The 23703-nt window shown below is 48.2% G+C and overlaps 1 protein-coding gene across 1 annotated transcript in view; it reads right to left on the reverse strand.

The window, feature by feature from the left end:
* LOC149328036 (uncharacterized) overlaps positions 1–21870 on the reverse strand; it is a 41645-nt gene extending 19775 nt beyond the window's left edge. Inside the window, exons 1-2 of the mRNA XM_089561844.1 lie at positions 21854–21870; positions 12918–12997 (exon numbers count right to left, since the gene is read on the reverse strand). Coding sequence (XP_089417970.1) covers positions 12918–12972 — 55 coding nt within the window. The 5' untranslated portion in view covers positions 12973–12997; positions 21854–21870. The remainder of the gene's footprint in view (positions 1–12917; positions 12998–21853) is intronic.
* Positions 21871–23703: the final 1833 nt, after the last annotated feature.

The raw sequence follows: 23703 nt of genomic DNA on the forward strand, positions 1-23703 counted from the left end.
AAGAAAACAACATGCCTGGCGGTGGGTTTCCAAACAGCCACCTTCCGCAGCCGAAGCGGACGTCCAAACCACTAGGCCACGTCTATGGTTAACGGTTAACACGTGAGGAACACGAAACAAGGCAACAGAAGCGAAGTAGTAGCATTTAATGCTTACGCATTCGCACCACGTAGGGAGCGCCGCGGTGGCTCAGGGGTTATGGTGCTCGCCTGCTGACCCGAAAGACGCGGGTTCGATCCCGGTCGCGGCGGTTGAATTTCTTTGGAGGACAGATTCCAGAGGCCCTTGCACTGTGCGATGTCAGTGCACGTTAAAGAACCCCAGGCGGACGAAATTTCCGGAGCACTCCACTACGGCGTCTCTCATAGCCTTAGTCGCTTTGGGACGTTAAACCCCATAAACAAAACAACAAACAAAAAACCACGTAGGCAGACTTAAGTTCTCTTAATGTTTTCTCTCTATTCTGGTACCATGGTTGTCATGGCCACCCGAGGTGCACCATAAATGGGAGAACGCTCACATGTGCAGACGGCAACAGTCTATATTCAACGGCGCGCGCGCGCGCGCAGGTGGCGTGGATTAAGTGGAATCTATAGGCCGTGAAGTGTTTCCGCGGGGGCAACTTTCACGTAGTGTCAACTCTTTATGAAAGAAATCGAAAGGCCATGATTCTTGACCGCCTGAAATACAAGTTTTCTCGAACGCAGCGTTTATAAATTGTCATTTTGTAGCCGACGCGCTCAATTTCTTTAACATTCTATAGCGTGCATTTTGATTCCGCATGCCTTTTATTTATGTCACTGTATAATTGTAACAGAGCACATTATAACTACTTTAACTTTTTTTTCACCCATGAAAAAGATGTAGCCCAAAAGTAGCCACATAGCCCAAACGAAATTTCTGACGCCGACTCGGACAACAAGTAGCCGAATTTGGCTATTAATAGCCCAATCTGGCAACCCTCGCGCCGGCCGCCCTCGCGCGCGTTGAAAGACTGGTGGCGCCATCCCCTAGGCGGCAGAGTATCTATTGGAGGAGGAGGATTGCGCGTCATTTCCGGGGGCCAGATTTCGCCGAGTGTCCGCTCTTTACCAATATCTTTCTCTATGACTTACCTTGCAGCTGCTTAAGCGACAGTTCAAGTAGCCACGCAGAACATGTTGTTTTACTGACTGACTGCATAGCCAAGGCCAAGGCCAATCCCAGCCAAGCCTGTGGCCCGTCACGACTTTTACGCACGTAGGTCCCGTTTCTCTTTAGCTTGCGCGGCCGCGGTTGTCGTCTGCTGCGGCGCCAGCGCGGCGGCGCGGGAGGCGCAGCCGCAATGCGTCACGTACACAAAACTTTTCACGAGTACCTTACTTTCTAATACTTCTTAGTATTTAAAATTCAATGCAAAAGGCGGGAGGGCTGTCAGAAATCTCAGTCTCGCAACCCCGGTTTTTCTCCCGCACTTGCAACCGTGCTTGAAACTTGAATACAGTTCACAATATTGACCAAACGTGGAACGACATTCAGTAAAACCCGCAGTTTGGTTCACTTACACCGACGTTTTTTTTAAAAACTGGAAAGCTTACGAAGAGTTGGCGGAGGCGCTTGAGGCGCTGCACGGACATTTTTGGTTTTGGTTTTACAGGGTCGGCTACTAATTGGCTATGAGGCCGCCGCAGTGGATGGCTCCAGATGATTTCGAACATCCGGCCGGAGATCATTAAGGTGCATGGACATCGCACAGTACACAGGCGAAAGCTTTAGTACACAAAAATATTCAAGGTATAAAAGAACAAATTAACGAAAATTTTCTCAATGAAAACTTTAATTACAAAAACAACAAAAACGCAAATGCAAAAGTAAAAGTATGACCAATAAAACAAACCGTAACTGAAACCAATTTAATAATTCTGAGCTGCGTGCATGCATGCATGCAGGGCGTTGCCCCTTTCCCCCTTTTGTGTGGACAGCGTAGTGCAATGTGCTCTTAGTGCTTTGTGCCTCCAAGGTTTCCGCACACAGTGATATGATTTCTCCATATAAAAAGAGTTTTTTTTCATGTAGACAAGGAATGACTCATACGATGGCGATCTGCGAAAAGTGGCTCGCAAGACGGTTCAAAAGCGCGTCTCTTGCCCAAACCCGATCAGCCGTGAAGAAGGTATCCAAAAGCGTCGGCTTTGTAATCAATCTGTGGTTCCAGTCGGGTTCGGTTATTATCTGGACAATGCGTAGCGCTGAGCTCAGCAGAGATGTATATATATGTGCGATATTGAGGAGGCATATATCATGCGTTGTGTGGCAAGTTTGGTCGGCCACGAGTAGCCAGACATTGAACATCCCATGCTCGTGGTTCGTGTATGTGCGCAAGATGAACAACAACATGGCATATGCTACATACCATGGATGTCTGCTATGAAGTGACACATACTGGTAACGCTCAGTGGACGTTATATTTAGACATAGACATTTGGATCTATCTGGTACGAGGTTTGTGGTTACCTGGGATGTTGAAGTTGGGCGGAAGCTGGGAAAACGCTAGAAGACGGGAAAGCTGGTGACCGCTGCTGCCGGCGGCGCGATGAAAATGCAGACCGCCGCCGCCTGCCTGCAGCATGGAGCCGACGGCCCACGTGCGAGAAACTCATGCGCCGAGAGAGCTGCGGGGTTTACCGTTTCCTTCGGCTGTTCGAGTCAAACTACTGTTTCATCTCTCAAACCGACGAGTGCAAGAGCAATACCTTCTCTCCCCGCAGCTTGTGGCGCGAGGGAGAGAGAAAAGAGAGCGAGGAGTCGAAAACCATTGGTCCCGTTTCTTGTTGAAACGGGACCAACGGGTCCAACCATTTTTGTTGAAAACCATTGGTCCCGAAAACGTTATACCCAGTTACCTTTCTGGGACCAAAATGTATAATTGTTCTTTGTTGCTGCTTAAAACTACCGAAAAACCGCGTCTAGACCTTTAAAGGGAGCTCTGCCTCTTTGCTTGTACTTCTATGTTTTGCCTCTATGGTCCGGAAACGTTTGATAAATGCTGTACTGGGGCTGGGACATTCCATCCTTTTTGGGCTCACATGGGGAGGTCCGTTGCTTGTTGGGCACGGTTACGAAACCCTAGGTAGGCAACGTCTGTGAGGTAGAAGAGTATGTTGCTCAACTTAACAGAATCGTCCCACCGATTGTAAGTGGTAACGCGCTCGTATGAGGCTAGGCAGTCATCGACGTCGTGGTCGTCTGTACCACTGAATGGAGAAGGGTCGCGCTTGTGTTGCACCCCGGAACAGACGGTCGGTCTGATGGGCGGCGATGGCTGAGTTGGAGCGTCTGGCATTGTGGGTGGGGCGAGTAAAGTTCCGCTCCGAAGTTCCAGGTTGAGGACCGGAACGGAGATAGAGGCACCTCCACCAAGTGTAAAGGTGCTCCTTCAAAGCGCAGGCCGGTGGTCGTCAACTGAAGAGCGTCACTAACAGAACACTCCCAGGCATCCCTCAGGATTCAGCACTGCACTTAGTCGACCTCTGTTCCAACGCAACGCGATCCTTGCATAGGAAAAGTTTATACCCTCTTGAACCTACTTTAGCAGCCGCAAGCTTTAACAGAATGAACTTTGAGTTTCTGCACACAAAAAGCGATGTTCTACATGTAGGATGCAAGGCGTATATGGGTTAACCGTGCTTGAGCTTCAAAGAATGCCAGTGCAAGACATGGAAAGGACTTCACACCGTGCAACGAAGAAATGGTGGGGCTATTTAATTTGAATTCCACGAAAAGGTTGCTCAATGTTTCTTATCAGAATGGATGTATTTAGTGGCATGTAAATGCACAGTGGCTGAGAAAAAAAAAGGTTTAAAGTCTTCTCCAAAGCAACCGATGAAACTACCACCCATTGTCATGCCACAGGAAATGCAATCCCATAAGACAGGGTAGCCTTGCTGTGGGTACCAGCATCAAGTGCTGAAGCAAGTCACGATAAAAATTCTTTCCTGGATGCAAGGCACAATCATGTCTATGGATACTCGAAGCAACACTAAAAAAACAAGAAAACATATGCTATTTCAAGAGGCAGGCTAACCAGTGAAACGCAGTGCTTTTGAATTTAATGCACAATACATCAAGTAACTTTTACAAACAGGCCAAATGTACTCAACATTTGGTAATGGCAACTTCAATAAAATACTCATGTCAAATTCACACAACCTAAATTGCCAACTTTACAATACACTACAAAACAGCAATGTTTTTCATAGGAACCAATCGCAGAGCTTGTTTCAACAGCCAAGACATTTGCAGCTTAATATCAAGAACACCTTATGCAAAAAATAAGGATTTTTCAAGTAACACATTACACAACACAGAAGCTAGCACATAATGAAATGGTCACAAACAGCTGATATTCTCTCAACCAAAACAGATTAAACATTGTGCACACATAATGCTCCACAAGTATTACGCCATTTATATCCAGCAGAGATAGCACTCTGAGAAATGGTGATGTAGATGTTCATGAACTCTCTTTGTTGGCTTTCATACCAAAGAACAGAAAACTCTTATAAAGCCTGCAGACTAACACAACAGACATCAATATAAGGTTGGACACCTGCCTCTCACCACTCTTTCCTGCCATCAGTACTGCTGGACTAAACACACAAAGATTAGCAGCAGAGCAGGTTTTCCTGTTGTCATACAAGCACAGATAAGACAGGTTCAATGATATTGATACGTGGCGGCTAGAAGCAGCAATAGAAACAGCAGAGGTAATCTGCTACGCAAGGGACCGACGGCTTGGAGTAGTCTCACAGCACACAAGCTCGCACCTCAGCGTCGTCTTCGTAACAAAACCACTTCGTCGTCCTCCCAGCGTCCGTAGCATGACCCCCCGCGCGGCAAAAGCACCGTCCCGGTGCGCACTACACAGGCCAGCTAGACGGCGAGTTGTAAGGTTTGAGGCGGGACACATGGACGATGTCGGTGCGGGGTGCAGCGGCCGGGGATGGCGGATGTAGCGGGGTGATCTCGTAAGTCACCGCGGTCACCGGACGTACGACCCGATAAGGGCCTGTATATCGGGGAAGCAGTTTTTCACAAAGGCCCACTCGGCGGGAAGGGACCCAGAGTAAAACAAGAGAGCCAGGAGAGTAGGTGACTTCACGACGGCGACAGTCATGACGTCGTTTCTGATTGACTTGTGAGGCGGACAGCCGCTGGCGGGCGACAAGACGGGCAGCGTCGGCGCGAGCGATGGCGTCCCGAGCGTAAGGACTCGTGGAGGCGGTGGCGGGCAGCACACTGTCGAAGGGCAGCAAAGGATCGCGGCCAAAGAGAAGATAAAAAGGGGAGAAACCGGCTGTATCGTGACGCGTAGAATTGTAGGCGAATGTAACAAATGGGAGGCTAATATCCCAGTCGCGGTGATGGTCGGAGACGTACATGGAAATCATGTTGGTGAGGGTACGGTTCAGACGTTCAGTGAGCCCGTTCGTCTGCGGATGGTAGGCCGTGGCGAATTGGTGACGGACGGAGCAGAAGCGGAGCAGTTCGGCGACCACTTTGGAAAGAAAGCAGCGGCCGCGATCGGTGAGCAGGTGACGGGGAGCACCGTGGTGGAGTATGACGTCGTGCAGGAGAAAGTCAGCGACATCAGTTGCGCAGCTGGTTGGGATCGCTCGCGTAATAGCGTAGCGCGTGGAGTAGTCCGTTGCGACCGCGATCCATTTGTTTCCCATAGCAGACACCGGAAAAGGGCCGAGCAGGTCGAGGCCGACACGGGAAAACGGGTCTTCGGGGATGGGAATCGGCTGAAGGTGTCCGGGAGGGAGAACCGAGGGCGTCTTCCGTCGTTGGCACAACTCGCAAGCGGCCACATAACGGCGGACAGAACGGTATAGACCGGGCCAAAAGAAGCGGCGGCGCACGCTGTCGTAGGTGCGGGAGACTCCAAGATGACCGGCCGTGGGAACGTCATGAAGCTGCTCAAGGACGCTGCGGCGCAGGTGTTGCGGGACCACGAGCAAGAGGTCAGCGCCGTCAGGCCGCATATTGCGGCGGTAAAGGACGTTCTCATGGAGCACAAACGGGGCGAGGGACGCATCACAGCGGTTGGCAGTGAGGCGGTCGATGAGGGAACGTAGCGAAGAATCCAAGCGCTGTTCTTGCGCAATGTTGCGGAAGGCCGAGATGGATAAGACGCAGGCGTCAGCCTCGCATTCGTTGGAGGAAGGCGCATCGACAGGGTAACGGGACAAGCAATCCGCGTCCTGGTGCAAGCGGCCGGACTTGTGGACGACACAAAATGTGTACTCTTGAAGGCGAAGAGCCCAGCGCCCCAGCCGGCCTGTAGGGTCTTTGAGCGAAGAAAGCCAGTATAAGGCGTGGTGATCCGTGATAACAGAGAAATGGTGCCCAAACAAGTAAGGGCGGAATTTTGCAATAGCCCAAACCAGGGCGAGGCATTCCCGCTCGGTGATAGAATAGTTGCGCTCTGACACAGAAAGGAGACGGCTGGCGTACGCAATAACGCGAAGCTTGTTGCGTTGCCGCTGAGCAAGTAGGGCACCAATGCCATGGCCGCTCGCATCGGTCCGAAGTTCCGTAGGGGCTGAAGGATCAAAGTGAGCCAACACAGGAGGAGCAGTGAGGGCATTGATAAGGGCTCTGAAGGCGTCAGCTTGGGGGGGTCCCCAAGAGAACGGGATGTCCTTCTTGAGGAGCGTGGTAAGAGGTCGGGCTATTTCCGCAAAGTTCTGGATGAACCGGCGGAAATAGGAACATAGGCCGAGAAAGCTGCGCAGATCACCGGAGGAGCGCGGAGGAGGAAATGAACGCACGGCGCGGACCTTGTCGGGGTCGGGTTGGATCCCAGCAGAATCGACCAAGTGGCGAAGGACCTTGAGCTGTCGGCGGCCGAAGGTACATTTCTTCGAGTTCAGCTGAAGAGCAGCGCGGCGGAAGACGGCAAGGATGGCTGAAAGGCGATGAAGATGGCTTTGGAATGTGGACGAAAAAACAATCACGTCATCTAAGTAGCAGAGGCATGTCGTCCACTTAAAACCGCGCAGGAGGGAGTCCATCATGCGCTCGAAGGTGGCAGGGGCATTGCACAGGCCAAAAGGCATGACTTTAAACTGGTACAGGCCGTCCGGGGTGACAAAGGCGGTTTTCTCCCGATCTCGTTCATCGACAGCGATCTGCCAGTACCCTGAGCGAAGATCGATGGAGGAAAAGTAACTGGCGCCGTGCAAGCAGTCGAGAGCGTCGTCAATTCGGGGCAAATGGTAGACGTCTTTCTTTGTGACGGCATTCAGATGGCGGTAATCGACGCAGAATCGCCAAGTTTGATCTTTCTTTTTAACAAGCACGACAGGGGACGCCCAAGGACTACTCGAAGGCTCGATGATGTGGCGGGCCAGCATCTTGTCCACTTCTGCCTGAATAACACGGCGCTCTGCGAGGGAGACCCTATAGGGCCGTCTGTGAAGAGGGCGGACCTCGCCGGTGTCAATGTGGTGGGCGACAACAGAGGTTTGACCCAAGGGACGGTCCCCAAAGTAAAAAATATCACTGTAGGAGGACAAGAGACTGTGAAGAGCTGTAGAATCAGCAGAGGGTAGATCGGCCGCTATCATCCGGGAAATAGAATCCTCACTGGAGGGCTGCGATGTAGGGACATTGGATACGGCAGTCGTTGGGTCAGGAGCCAGGACAGAGACTGTGCAATTGGTCAATGGGGACAGATCAGCAAGTGAAATGCCGGTCGGAAGTACCTGAGGGGACAGGCTGAAGTTGAGGACAGGGAGGCAGGTGCAGTTGTTGATGATGTGGACAATGGTGTGGGGAAAGAGGACGTTACGGTTCAGAATCACAGCGGTGATAGGGCAGGCGACGTAGTCTCCATCAGGGACGGGAGGAGAAGGCGACATAGGGATGTAGACAGCAGCTTGTGGCGGGAGACGAGCAAACTCGGTGGATTGAAGGCGAGGTGAGCTGGTGGAGTCGTCATTGCACAGGGGCAGATCCAATCGGAGAAGGCCTGAGGAACAGTCAATAAGAGCTGAATGGGCGGTTAAAAAGTCAAGGCCAAGGATTATGTCCTGAGGGCACCTGGTCAGGACGGTAAACAGAACGGGTATATGACGTCCGGCAATGCTGACTCTCGCAGTGCACATTCGAATCACGGCAGCGGGGCTGCCATCGGCGACGCGAACCGTGGACATGGCGGCAGGCGTTAAAACTTTCTTCAGACGGCGGCGCAAAGAAGAGCTCAGGACAGACACTTGGGCGCCAGTATCAATGAGGGCAAGGACCGGGACACCATCCACGAGAACATTCAAGAGATTACGTTAGGCAGCGGGGGTCAAGAGAGGATTTTCAGGCCGGGTCAATGATGCAGCGTCACCTCCGGGGGCTGCATCGGCTAGTTTTCCGAGAAGTGGCGGGAGGTCGAAGGAGAAGGGCTGCGGCGTGTGGTAGGAGAATGGGAGCGGCGGCCTAATGGGGAAGGTGAGCGGCTGGACCCACGAGCGTGCGGAGCGGGCTCGTCACGGAGCGGATCGGGACGTGGGGTGAAGCGGCGCGGGCCGTAGTCGTTGCGGCGGTCGACGAAGGAGTAGGGGCGAGGTGGCGGGGACCAACGGCTGCGGCAGTGACGGGAGATGTGTCCGACGCGAGAGCAGGTAAAACAGATCGGTCTGTCATCAGAGGTACGCCATTCGGCAGGATTGCGATATCGGTACCGAGGCGAGAAGCTGCGACTGTAAGTGGCAGCTGCGATCACTGGAGGGTCCGGGCTGGCATGAGCGTTGTCCACGACGCGAGAAGGGACGGGCATGTTCGCAACCTCCTGTCGAACGACGGCTTGGATGAGGGCCAAGGTGTTGTCCGGCAGTGGCAAGGAAGAAACAGCGGGCGTCATCGCCTCCAGTTCGCGGCGCACGATACGGGTTAAGTTAGCCGGGTCGGAAGGCTGCCGCAATCTTGGCAGATCTTCACAGGAGGAGCTAGCAGCAGTGTTCGGCAGCCGGTCAAAACGGTGAGAAATGCGCCGGTGTTTGGCTTGCTCGAAACGCCGGCACACCTCAATAACAGAGGCGACCGTGGAACAGTCTTTGCATAGAAGCAGGTTAAAGGCATCGTCGGCAATGCCTTTCAGTATGTGGCCAACTCGATCAGCCTCGGACATGTCTTTATCCACTTTACGGCACAAGGCGAGGACGTCTTGTATGTACGCTATGTATGGCTCGGAGGAAGTTTGGGCGCGTGACGCGAGGGTCTTCTTGGCGGCGAGTTGGCGGCCGGTGGGTTTTCCGAATAGGTCGCGGAGCTTCTGTTTACAGATGTCCCATGAGGTCAAGTCCTCTTCGTGGGTTTCGAACCACACTCTCGCGGTGCCGGTCAGATAAAATATGACATTAGCGAGCATCAGCGTTGGATCCCACCTGTTGTGCGTGCTGACGCGTTCGTAAAGGGCCAGCCAGTCGTCCACATCAACGTCGTCGGTACCGCAGAACGTGCCCGGTTCGCGGTGGTGGGCGACGACGACCGCTGGCGGCGTTGACGGAGAGGGAGATGGCTCGGACTCGTTAGATATGGTGGCGAGACGGCGGCCACGGCGGAGAGCCAGCTTGAGGTCGGGGATCGAATTTAGCAACCTCCACCAAATGATACGTGGCGGCTAGAAGCAGCAATAGAAACAGCAGAGGTAATCTGCTAGGGACATGCTACGGACGCTGGGAGGACGACGAAGTGGTTTTGTTACGAAGACGACGCTGAGGTGCGAGCTTGTGTGCTGTGAGACTACTCCAAGCCGTCGGTCCCTTGCGTAGCAGATTACCTCTGCTGTTTCTATTGCTGCTTCTAGCCGCCACGTATCATTTGGTGTCAGGTGCTGGGGTCCCTTCATCGCCATCCTGGTCCCGGAGCTTCGGTGTCCTGCGCCTGCCGTGGACGTCGGCCGTGAGTGCCTGGTCCGCGCCGCCCGGCCATGCCCCAGCCCGTCCGACCTGAACCGACCTCGCCGCTCACCCCAGCCCCGTCCCCCGCCCGGACCACAAGACACGACGACCCAAGACCCGACCGACCCGAGACCCGACCGACCCGAGACCCCACCGACCCGAGACCCTACCGACCCAAAACCGAAGACCCACACGTGAAGACACCGCCCCCCTGCCCCTGCCGTCCGGTGCGTCCAAGGACCTCGGCCGTCAGCTCCTGGCACCCTCCGGCCCGGATGCTTCGTGGACCGGGCCTCATTCTCTCATCTTTCTCATCGTGGCGGCCAGCACTGCACCATCTTCTACATATTGTTCGATCCTTCACTCAAGACCATCGCCATTTCGCCGTCTGTTCGTCACCGATCGGGACGATCGCTCGGAGGCCCCGGGTAGTGTGACGAAGACGAAGCTGGCAGTGGCGCGGGACGGAGCGCTCGCGCTTGGCCAGCGGCCATTAAACCATCTCATAGCCATCGTTCACCACGTCTCATTATTCGGCTGGCCGCCACGTAACAATATTAACGAGCGAATTTACAATGAACGTCACAAAAATACACCCACTCAGACTGAATGAATAAAAAGAATATTTGTGCATGTTTTACCACCCCAAATGTCTTCACGGAGTCAGGCTGACAAATCGCACCAGCAACAGAGATTTAGCGTAGCGGAGGCGTAGTAGTGTGAACTTATACTGGTTTACTGAAGGCCGCCTCCAAAAGGGTGGTGACCCCGCCTGGCTGCACCCATTCTACTGCGCGTGCGTGGACAATTAGGAGTAAACCGGCATACATCTATGCTATTAGGGCTCCGGTATGCTAAATCTCTGTCTAATATTGGGTACAAAGTTTTTAAACTCTCCCTCCAACAAGAAGTGATGCAATCCATGTATGACCATGATTTTATTTGCATTCGATTTTACAAGCACAGCACGCTCACTCTTCATGTTCAGGAAATACTAAGAGCGAGTGTGTGTGCAGTTTAAGGAAACAACGAATGTTGTTTTCTGAAAACTCAGTAAAAGTGAATAAACCTTACAAACGTAAATAATGATGGTTAGCTACCAACACCTTTCATAGGAAATTCAGCTAGAATCTCGTTAGCTTGCATATAAAAAGATAGCTAGGAAAACATATTGACTAAGGGCATCACAAACCACTACTATTTTTTGTGAATCACCTTTTGTGGCGTCGTAAGTTTTGTGTATGAGCGAATGTCTCTTGGCAAAAGTCACATTGGTAGGGCTTTTCGCCCCTATGGGATCTGACATGACTCTCAAAACTTGAACGTACTGCACATGTAATGGGGCACAGCTGACACTGATACGGCTTTTCACCCGTGTGGGTACGGATGTGTGCCACCAGGTGACTCCCCTGTGTAAAGCTGCTATCACAACAGTCTCAACGGTAAGGACGCTCGCCTGTGTGAGTGCGCAGGTGTTTCACTAAGGTGCTCTGGTGTGCAAAGCCCCTACCACAGTGGTCACAACGGTAAGAAGGTTCACCAATGTGAGTGCGCTGGTGTGACTCCAGGTGGGCCTTTTGTGCAAAGCTTTTTCCACAATCGTTAACAATGGTATGGGCGCTCGCCCCCCCCCCCCCAAGTGGGCCTAATAACTAAACAAACGGCAGTTAGCTATGTTTAGCACACAGCATACTGCCATTTTTGTTTCCTTTATTTGCTCCTTAAACAGGGTATAAGAGGAAGCGAAAGCCAGTGGCTAAAAACCTCATGAGGCCTTGGACCCCTGTACAAGTTCTTACATCAATGTTTAGAACTCACAGGGGTGGCAGTTTTGGTCAATAGTTGACATATTATGGAAAACAACTCTCCAGCATATCAAAGGCAAATATCACCATAATTCACTACAGTTCTACGAAATGAAGATTCTGTATCCTTCATACTGCTCTTTGAAAGGCAACATTCAGGAATGTATTTACGGAGAAAAACTGCAGATTCTAATGATGAGTTCTATCCAAAAAATACACCATATTTACAGCCTCTGGTGGCGAAGCCTGCATGTGAAAGACAGGTTATATCCATAAGACACAAGATTACATGTACAACAACTCATATGGTGTTATATGGATGAGGCGGTGAAAATGGAATACAATCTCATACAAAAGTTGTGCTATATCATGTGAATTCAGTGGGCCAGGGTTAAAAACAATCGAGTTCCAAACTTTCAATTCTGAACGCAGATGAGAAGATATAATTATGCTGATAAAAAAATCACAGTTACCAAAAAATATCCAAAAACCAGTTGCAAGCAAATCAACAGCCTTTTGATAGACCTGGTCGCTTCCACAGTAACTGTCTTCATGGGAAGGACTGTACAAGTCTGCCTACGCAGATTTAAGAACTAACGAGTGTCAGTTATGATTACAGACAGAACACATTGGTACAGGATTCTTTTTTTTCCTGTAGACCTCTTACAATCTTCTACAGCACATACTAAAAACACTTTTAGAGCATAACTGGTAAAAAATTGCCAGGAGGCTTGCTTACAGCCAAGATTACAGCTACCCACGAGTGTGGCCAGCATGTCCAACAGGGTGTTTCCCATGCAGCAGCTCCAAGAGCTCCATTAACCAAATCTGTAGAAGCACATCTGAAACAGCACATTACTGCGTGTCAAGTGCAGTTAGAACAAACCATATTTACTCGTGCAAGGCCCACACCTCCAATATGGAATGAAAAATTGGAGGAAAAAAAGAAGGAACTGTCATGACCGAGCTTTGCAATGCGCTGCTCTGAAAGATGTTTAAGATGACAGGCTTTTCTGACACCATGGATGGCAAGGAAAAAAACCATCTGTCTGGTGAGCTCTTTAGACACCAACAATAGTGAAAGCTGATGATGACAATAGATGGTGAAAGGGCAGCTTTGGCTAAAGAGGGCCATGGCTCAAGGCACTTTCTTTGGCACGTTGGGGTTAAAGGCCCATTTGCAAGCACTTCAACCAGCAAAAGCCAGTGGGAAAATTTGTGTATTGCATCACTGGTGGGTACCCAGTGCTAGTACTGAGATTCCAATCCTGCACATCCTACATGCGTGGTGCATCCTTAAATGACTATGCCACTGCTGCAGGGAGAGTGAATGCAGCAAGAAATAAAGAATAAAAATATAACTTGTCATCACCTACATTCCAAACAGAATAGCAGCAACTCTAAATCAGTTTTACAGGCATTTTGTGAGGCTTGAAGACCTGACACGTGTAAGGACCTCACTCTGGCGAAACCAAAAAAGAAAAGAAAAAACCAGTGGGAGACTAAGATGAGTAAATCTGGAAAACTTTGCATTGCCTTGGGCAACAAGGTAGAGAGCACAGCATCTATAGGTACACACAGGACAGGGTCAACAGGTTCAATAGAGCAGAGAGCTATACAGAAACATTGGGCAGGCAAATTTTCTCAAATGTTTCACATCATAATAAAAGAATTTCCTCCCCAAAGATAAATCAAGGCTGGTACAATGATCATGAATCAAAGTCCTCGCATGATGCATTACAGATGTGCAGAACAGTATTTGGTATCAGAAAACTAAAGTAAAACATTCTCACGATACATCGCATACAGCCAAATGTTGCCTGCTCTTAAAAGAGCCTCAAAACGGGATGGCACATGTCCGAATGCAAGCGAAATGCACACAGCAACAAACATAGTTTCGACATAGTCAGGAATGCTTCGCACATGACGAAGTGAGGTCAGTCACGTCTGACCAACCACAATTAATCATAGCGTACTCTTCAGCAAAGCCATAAAAATGCCCATAAACCATTGATCAGCGGCAAACATGATATCATGAATTCGTCACACAATACTGTCAGAACAGATTTCGCAGAGCCCCAAGAGTTCATAAAGCCCCAACTAGTGGACGAAGCAAGAATGTAACCTGGTGGAATCACATTGAATGACAGAAGCAAGCATTTGAAAATATCTGCGGCTATACAGCGACAGAATCAATATAAAGATTGATACGTGAATCACACGCACCAAAAGACAAATTATTTTAATGCTTGCGATATTCACCCTTGATGTTCCTGCGGTAAGAGAAAAACACTAAAGATTATCTCATAAATGAAATAATCTAGTCGCACACTTATCAGAGCAACCACACAATATCCAGCTTAATTACACATTATTCTCTTTCGTGTTATCTCGCCCATCCTTTCGCAATGACCATCACTTCAGTTACAAAGATGCTGCTTCGATTTCTGAATGATAGGATGGAGTCAGATTCAGCCCATTTTGCATCAAAAATAAACTCGTCATTTTCTGCCGTTTGTATTTTAAGCCGAGCATAGTGGTTTTGAACCAATGCCTCTCCTTTATTTGAGATGAGCACCAGCTGCTTATTTTTTTACAATTCTCGAAGTCACAAATTTATTTGACAAATTGACATGCAACGTCCTACAAGCGCCAGCACAGACTTTCTTCCGGAAATATACAAAATCACCTGAATGCTATAACTCCCCTGAAACATATGCAAATTTCATTCATTGTCTTGTGGAATGAAGGACGACCATTCAGTATCCTCCCATCCCCTATCCACCCCTTTTTCGTGGAGTGCCTGGCTTGTCTAAGATAGCTGGAAAGACCACTGGCCCTTGCACGACAGGCATAATCCTTTCTTGGTTTTGAGTGACCAACTATCATGATTCTTGTACTTTTACTACTGAGTGCACACCGCGAAAGTACATAGGCCACAAGCTGCGTTCGACTGCTGTACGTGGTCAGGTGTTAAGTTGGTACCACGACAAAAATGGGAATCTAACCAAGAGCTTATTTTAAACTGGTCAACCATCGCACAGAAATGGTTTCTGGTCAATGACTATCAAGTCAAAACGAACAAAGAGAAGCCAGTGCCTTCTCAGCATCAGTAACAACTCTTAGAGGCCACTATGCAGCTAACCGTTAATCCCTCCTTCCTTCTGTTTTCGGCAAGCCTGTTGTCATTTCTGTGGAAAGAATTATATTGTTTACGAAACGAGTTCACCAAATGAATGTTTTATTTGCAGGGTGATGCCCATTTTCCTCACTATTAAGATCCCTGTAATTCAAGCAATTACATCAAAACTAATTCCAATTCACTTTGTGAAAAAACACAATGCACTGAGATCACTGCACATGCAATTTTCCAGGTTATAAGCATGGAGCAATGGAGTCATCAAAGGCTGGAGGCGTGGTATTGAAGGTTTCTTCCTCTGGAACCTTGTACGCATTGGCTTTTCGGTAATGGCCTGCAAAATAATAGAGAGCAAAGGAGTTTCACTTTAAAATGAACCGAGATGCCACAGGAATCGGAACTTGTGTGCGCTTCTGTAGATGGCAATGCACAAAAACAAAGCCTGACAGCACTTTCGGTAGCCTTTCTTCTCTAGGCACAAAATGTAAAAGGGTAGGATAGGAAAAAAGAAGTGCAACTTGCAATGTGCTGTTAACTGCAAGTAAAAATATTTGAAACATCTTTTTCTACCAGCTAAAATGCAAGGACTGTTGCGGTATCTTTAACAATGCTTGTCATTTCAGCCCAGCTGCTCGGGCTAGTTCTCTTGGCAGATCCACGTAGATTCTCATGAACATAACTTTGCACATGCAAATAAATGAAAGTAAGATTCTGCCTGTGTTAGCAGCACTACATTGCTTTGGAAGGTTCTTCCTCAGGCACGTTTTACCTTGTCCTTGTAATATTGGTCTTCATGTCTGCAAACCGAAACAGAGCACAGTAAACTAAGCAGGAATCTACAAAACCACAACAGCATTGTTGGTATGCTTTGTATATGGAGCACGTATCATGCAGCAGGCCCTAGCCTATTTTAAAAGCATCTGCTTGCGTTTGTGGCTTCATGCACGTGCAATACAGTAGAGCTCACTTATAACTGCCACAGGCACACCAAACACTAGCTTGGTATGAACAAGTGCGGTGCCATCGTCAAAGTATGTCTTGAGCAACGGCAATATGTTTCAGATACAACAAACACCTTTGGCCGCATCACTCGGTTATAGCAAACAAGGAGGTGCCATTAATCCCGCCGAATATGAAGAGGTCGTGCTTCCACTAAGCGTGGAGATCGAAGCGCGTCTCAGCCCTCGTGAGACCGCCCGGAAAGGGCATGTCGACTTACAAAGAAATAAAAAGGCAGCTTTGTGACCGTAAGCTGACGGCCTACAAGGGCCTGTGCGCTCACCGAAACGGCAGCATCCAAAGTCGAAAAAGAAGCGTTACAAAGGGAAATTTTTGAAACCGAACCTGCTCCCCATGCCTACAGCCTCCGTGAGGGATGCTTCCGAAGGAAGGTAGGCCTGCAATGGGACGTTGCAGGCAACTACTGCAAGTAGACAAATGATAATCGTTTCATCGAGAACTTTTGCCACTTCTTAAGCGAGGCTTCTTTACACTCTTTTTTTTCTAATTTTCTCTACCTTTCTCACGATGCCTCATAGCAAATGTCTAGAAATAAAATTAAAAAAGAAACAAAGAGCAGTGATTTGAGAAGTTTGAACACCTTGCTGTTCATGTTGGTCACGTGATACGCTTCACCTGCCCAGTCCACCGGTCCATTTTTTCAGCTGCTACCACACGCAGGTAGCGTCAGAGAGCGCACAGTGCAGCTGATACATTCTGTGCCACGCGTGCTACGCTACTTTAGTCGCTGCATGGGCATACGGACTACAGATCAAACTCTTGAAAACACACGTGATCAGATGCATGGAGGCCTGTGGCAACGCGTCATTGATGCATTGCTGGCCAGATGTTTCCTCGCAGGACAACATTCCGGCGGACCACAACATCCCAGGTAGCACACGACGGCGGGCCAATATTGAAAATCCACTGGCAAAGCGTGGCCCTAACTAGGCCCAGAGTTTCCAGTGAGCATCCGATATTGGTTGTGCCAGTCCTTAGCACATCCAACCATGGCCCTGGTTGTCCGTCGCTTTGCCAGTATTGGCTCAGCCGTAATTAGATCCTGGCTATCATGGGCCAGGTTAGCCAGGATTGCCCCACTGTTTGCCATTGCTGGCTGTACCATCATCGAATCCTGGCTATCATGGGCCATGTTAGCCAGTATTGTTCCACTCTTTGCCAGAATTGGCTATGCCATTTCCGGGAGCTGGCTATATTGGCCTAGGATTGCCACCGCTTATCCAGTGTTCAAAGTATACTGGCAAACGTTGGTAAACATTGTGTCATCCATTAAAATGGGTTCAAAATTAATTTTATGGTCGAGTACCGTATCGGCAGTTCATAATTTTCGAACGCCCTAAAACATGCGAGTTCAAAGATTTGGTTTTATTTATTATTATATTTTAACCGAACACTTTTGCAGTTTGTGAGCAAAGCTACCCATGATTCCGTTGGAAAAGCTGCACTCTGGTTGCGCAGTGAGCAGCAATAATACGTTTAGGAGAATTGCGATCGAAGTCCTGTTGATCAGAATTAACGTTCTGATTACACCCGTGACGCCTTCAACAAAAATTGTCAACAGGTGCCTTCAACAAAAATCAAATAAGTTTCATTTGGTTAAATTTTTGGAATAAAAAAATCACTTTTTTTATTCGCTCTAGGAATTCACTGCCGCAGTGCGCAGCTGGTGTCTGCTTCAGGGAGATCGCGATACAAACGTAATAGATTAGCGCAAGTGCATTCGCTAAACCGAAATTGTGCTCAGTTTTGGCAACGTCCAGAAACGAAGCAGTCGCCTCGTAATTTCGAATTATGCGTTGCGCTCGTGAAATATTAGGCGGGTGCTTCATAAACGCACGCGGACACGTGCTAAGCAATTCCTACGCTTCCCTACGTCGTGCCCTGTGATCGCGCCTGCCCGTGTTTTCTGATTTGCTATTTCCTTCCTTTTCTGCAAATCGTTGTGTTGGAAATTGTTGTTTTTCACCATTTTATTCTTCTGTTGCGTAATTTACATTGGGGGCTATATAGCTCTTGCTCAAGTCTTTGCATATTTACTCGCAGGTTTTGTTTGTCTTTCGAACATCACCTTTATTGATGAAAACCATCGAAAGTAGTTGCGAACCACAATTCAACATGCCTTTGTTTGTTTTTGCTTTTTTTGCGCGAATCTTCCACCCCAACAAACAATTTGAGGATTCTTCGACGACCACTGAATAAATGAACTGACAACTGGCGTTAGACGCATGTTAACCTAGCTTGTTTGGCGCATGTACGGTACATGAAACTATGAAAGAGCGCGCATTCTGCTTGGATATTTTTTTTGTTTTATATTTTTGTTATTATGTGGTAACATTTTAAGCTATCTTGAACTAACAGAAGCCACATCATACGGCCCCACAAAATACGCGAGTGTCTCAAGTCGTTTTGGCGAAATGCATCTTGAAGCTCCAAGTTTTTCACTTCAAAATTTTCACGCTTTTGCTGCAGCTTTGTAGCAATACTTTGGCGCCTCCGTGTTTCCCATCCACTTCTCTCTTGTAGATATTGCTTTCTGTACTGCCTGTGGCCATGTGACTCATTCTCCAAAAATTCCGAACCCTTTTCACGTGTTTTGGCCTCTTTCCCTCTCTCTTTCAAGTCTTCAAGTCCAATATCTCCCCACCTGTTCTCCCGGCCGTGCCCTTTTCCAGGTAGCGGGCTAACCCCCCACCCCGCGAAGCGCTATTTTTTCTTTTTGGTTGTCACTTTCTAAAACCTGTTTTCCCTCGCGCGCAGCTACGCGCTTCGCTGTTCCTCCACCTCCCTGTCTCCACCTTTCAGCTCGAGGACCTTTCTCGGAACCACAAAACCTGTGTAAAGGAAAATTACTCTCTCCCCTCCAGCCAAACACCCCCCCCCCCCCCCCGCCCCCCACACACCATCGTCTCCACTGCTCGTCTTGGAACCGCGCGACTCATCACAATAAGACATTCTTGACTGCACGGCGGAGCTCAACCACGTGCACAACCAACGCGACGAAAATGCATGCACACTCGAGCTAGCACCGTTCATAGTCTGTGCACGCGAAAAGCCACACTCATATATTAGGAGAGCTCCGACGTTGTTCGTACCGCCTGCAAGATCTTTTGTAAGTACTAAAACTCTTTTATCTTGATATACGTCTGGAAGTTAAAGTGGTTTTTGTAGTAAATGTTGCTTTGACTACATGCGGCTTTATTTTTTCGGCAGGAGAAGAGAGCGAGCCAAAAAGCACGAGGACGATTTCTGTGTACCCACTCTCATTGCGAAATGGCTTGCTTTACGTCGTGCGCAGTGGAATTGTGGCCGAATGGTGAGAATTTAATTTTTCGTCTTTGGTGAGATGAACTCACTAAAGATTCACTACTTTGGCTAACAGCGAGTTTGAACTCATATGACTTGAGATAGGATGCATTCGGGAATATGTCCTTTACCGCTTATCACGACGGAAATCAGAACCGCTTAATTAATTTTCCACTGCAGACTAGTTGGTAAGGATATGCGTAATACTTCCGTAGTGTTTCTTTTTGCCTTCTACTCTCTCAGACTCAATAGAAAATCCGCAATTACTGGTTAAAGCTTTTGCCCAAGTTCTCTCGCAATGAAAAAGGGCATTACTCTGGACTATCAGACTAGTATTTTTGTGTGGTTTTCAAGTTGCAGTTTCGAATCCAACTATAGCATGCATGCGAAGCAACTAAGGTAAAACAAAGGTGCCCTGAGTTCCTTGCGTTCAGCGTATCTCGTCAAAAATCGCAAGCCACATTTTTAACCCTATTAAATAAAACTAATCAAAAATGTTGTTTTGACGTCCATGTGGAAGAGACGCTACAACCTGTGCATATTTACTGGAATAAAAATTACCTCGCAATTTAGAGATACGAGTTATGATATTAAAACAAAATAATACATTAATCTGTTTTCAATATCACATTAATTGGCTTATCTCGCATTGAATATATTTAATGGGAGTGCGACACGACGCATTAAACTAAATTAAACCATTTGGTATAAGGGAAGTTTAGTAAATTAAATTCCACTTTGTGCAACTAATGTGGTGCTGGTTCTTAAGAATAAATTAAAAATTATCCTGTAAAATATGTTGCTAGTGTCTTCACGATGACTGTGTTTCACAAATTTCGGTGTTATTTAATCATTTTTGTTTTTGTTCTGTGATGGCCATAATTCAACTTACCATGACATCATGCATCTCTTTGCAGGCTTGGCGCTTCGTGAGGCCATCGTGCAAGAGCTGGACGAGGAATTTGTATGAATGCAGTCCAGCAGCCCCCTTGCAAGTGGAGTGCAACGATTACTTCGGATATGACTGATCAGTTCACTGGAGGACAGCTTCGTTGAGCGCTTTATGGATGCCTTAGCCGTGACGCAGCAGCTTGCCGAGATGCTTTGTCCAACCTGATCAGCACACACCAAACTTGAAAATAAATTGTTTTCCCACGACCTCTGCCACCATGCTCTTGGGCCCCCTTTCCTTACTCCCCACGGTGGCTGGTGGTAGCGCAAACCATCCTGTATGCGCTAGAAGCGTGATTCTTGTAACTCAAAGCAATAATTTGAAAACTTTAAAAGGGCGCAAACACACACGACCACAAAGTACAAGAGACGAGACACAAGCGCCGACTGTCAACTGATTTTTATTGGAGCAAGGGAACACCTTATATACACAGCAGCATACACAAGATAAGAAGTTGCAGAACGCACGTGCGAGCAAGAGACACTGCGGAAAAAAAGATACGAAAAACCAAGCAAGGCGCTCAAGGGGTGAACAGATTAGTCGCATCTAAAAAACAGGCCTCAGCGTTTAAGAGAGATATCGAAGGCTTGCTAATGCAACTGTTGCCATATTTCATGATATGAAAGGCTTCCAAGCTGAGACGTGCCGTCTTATCAATGCTTTTGCCGAGAATCTTCGTCTCATGAAATCGGGCCACGCAACCACTGCAATTACTAATATGCGCAACTAAATGTGCGTACTTGTCTTTAAAATTCTTAACATTTCTTGAATGGTCCCCTAAACGATCATTGATGCAACGGCCGGTTTGGCCGACATACACCTTCCCGCACGTCAAGGGAATAGCGTAGACCACTCCCGTGGAACATGTCGCAAACCGATGCTTGTGATTAATTTGGCACCCACTCTTTTTCGGGCCACAGATGCGGGGGCATAGCCCTCCCAGCTTACTGGGTGCCGAAAACACAACCGGCACACCGTGCCTGTTGGCCACTTTTTTTAGGTTGTGAGTGGTCTTGTGTAGGTACGGCACAACCAAAGGTTTTTCGGCCTTTTCCCGATTACAACCGGTCATTCCTGTTCCATGCTTCAACTTCTGGAGGAGGGTCTCACAAACAGCAATCAAGATCGAAGAGGGGAACCCTGCCGCTAAAAGTCGGCTTATCTGATTGAGGAAGCTATTTTGCATTCGATGCGGGCACGACCTCCTGAGAGCAGATTTCATGCATTGCAAAGCTATCCCTCTCTTCACAGTCTTGGAATGCGCCGAGCTATATGGCAGCAGATCTTTTTTCGCTCGAGGGTGGTAAGACCAGCAAACGTGTGTCTCACAGAATGTTAGTTCGAGATCTAAAAACTGTAAAACAGATGAGTCAGGTAGTTCATGGGTAAAATTTAGCCCAAGTCCATATTTTTTGAAAGCTATTAAAACTTCACCTACTGTAGAGGGGTAGGTGAAGGTAGTCTGTTTTCTTAAAAGCACTAAAAAGTCGTCAACATATCTAAAAATCTTTAAAATCCTTCCCCCATTAAAATACTTATCTAAAACTTTGTCGACCTTAGCTAAAAAAATGTCACAAAGGATGGGAGCCACGCAGGACCCAATACAAATGCCATCGCGCTGCAAATAAGGCAGGTTGTCAAAAACAATAAAAGTTGACCGCAAGTAAAACTGCAAAAGATCAGTAAAACTCTCCACAGTCAAACCTGTTGCATTCTGGAAACACACGTCGCCGTTGGCTTCAATACAGTCTTTTACAGCCAGCATTAGCTCGCCTTGAGGCACGGAATAGAACAAATCTTCTACATCTACAGAGAAACCAAATCCAATATCGTCTGTGTTCTCAAGGAAAAGAGCCACATCTGCAGACTTTTTAATAAGGAAGGGGTCATCTAAAACAAGCATCTTTAGGTGCCTTTGCAAAAATTGGCTAACATTTCTCTGCCACGACCCTTCTTCGCTAACAATAGTGCGAAAAGGTATTTCCGGCTTATGAGTCTTTGCTGTGAAAAATACATTTAGGTTGCTACCTCTGCTCTTAGTAATGTTTTTGGCAAGGGAATCAAGATTCAAATCTTTACAGAAGTTCACAAACTTAGTCTTAATCCTGACCTCGCTTTTCTTGACAGATACAAAATTCTTGTTAATTGCAGCTAGCGCTTTCTGGCTGTACATACCCTTTGGCAAAACAACAAAACCCGTCTCTTTATCTGCCTGTACCAGCATAAGGTTATTTCTTTTAAAATGTGAAACTACGCCTTTCAACAGCCCTCTATCATTGTGCACGCCATGATCAGCTGGCGGAGACCTTCTCAGACAGTCAACGCCTTCAAGAAGACACCGCTCTCGATCCTCCTCATTTCTAACCTTCAGGGCCATTTTCCTGTTCGCTGCAATCAGCTCGTGCGCAGAAACACTTGGCTCCAAGCCAAATTTTGGGCCCTTCTGCAGCAGGCGCATAATGTTCTCAGGCAAGCATACATTCCCCAACACGGCAACACTATTGTTTCTTCTTTCCTGTGTCCTTTTCTTGTTGTGGGAACATGGCAGCAACAGGTTCAGGAGGCATCTCCAGTGGTACTCTGTCAGTTGCGCAGCTGTTTTTCTTAGTAACGCCAATTTTCTCGCGGCTAGCCAGTCAGGGTGCACAGCGTAGCAGGTCAAATGAAGCCAATCTTGGAAAAGCCGTACTTGCCGCCAAAGTTCAGAGCGTAATAGCTTGCACAGTCTTTTCACGTGCCCCCACGACGGTTTTACAGGTCCAAAAAGGGCACTTACTTCTTCCGGGACGAGTCCATGGCGGAGACAGAAAGCGTAACGTCTTGCCCGACACGTTGCGTTGACGATGTGGGTGAGCAGAAGATCCGTGAAAGAAGAAGGTGAAGAAACACAAAATGAAGGGCCCACTGTACTAGAGAGATACTTCATTAACACTTCTTTTTGGGCAAGTTGGTTCATATTTGAAAACTTTAAAAGGGCGCAAACACACACGACCACAAAGTACAAAGTACCCTCGAGCGAAAAAAGATCTGCTGCCATATAGCTCGGCGCATTCCAAGATTGTGAAGAGAGGGATAGCTTTGCAATGCATGGAATCTGCTCTCAGGAGGTCGTGCCCGCATCGAATGCAAAATAGCTTCCTCAATCAGATAAGCCGACTTTTAGCGGCAGGGTTCCCCTCTTCGATCTTGATTGCTGTTTGTGAGACCCTCCTCCAGAAGTTGAAGCATGGAACAGGAATGACCGGTTGTAATCGGGAAAAGGCCGAAAAACCTTTGGTTGTGCCGTACCTACACAAGACCACTCACAACCTAAAAAAAGTGGCCAACAGGCACGGTGTGCCGGTTGTGTTTTCGGCACCCAGTAAGCTGGGAGGGCTATGCCCCCGCATCTGTGGCCCGAAAAAGAGTGGGTGCCAAATTAATCACAAGCATCGGTTTGCGACATGTTCCACGGGAGTGGTCTACGCTATTCCCTTGACGTGCGGGAAGGTGTATGTCGGCCAAACCGGCCGCTGCACCAATGATCGTTTAGGGGACCATTCAAGA

This window comes from Amblyomma mixtum, chromosome 9 (assembly GCF_055824585.1).
Source record: "Amblyomma mixtum isolate Tamu chromosome 9, ASM5582458v1, whole genome shotgun sequence".
Classification (NCBI taxonomy): domain Eukaryota; kingdom Metazoa; phylum Arthropoda; class Arachnida; order Ixodida; family Ixodidae; genus Amblyomma; species Amblyomma mixtum.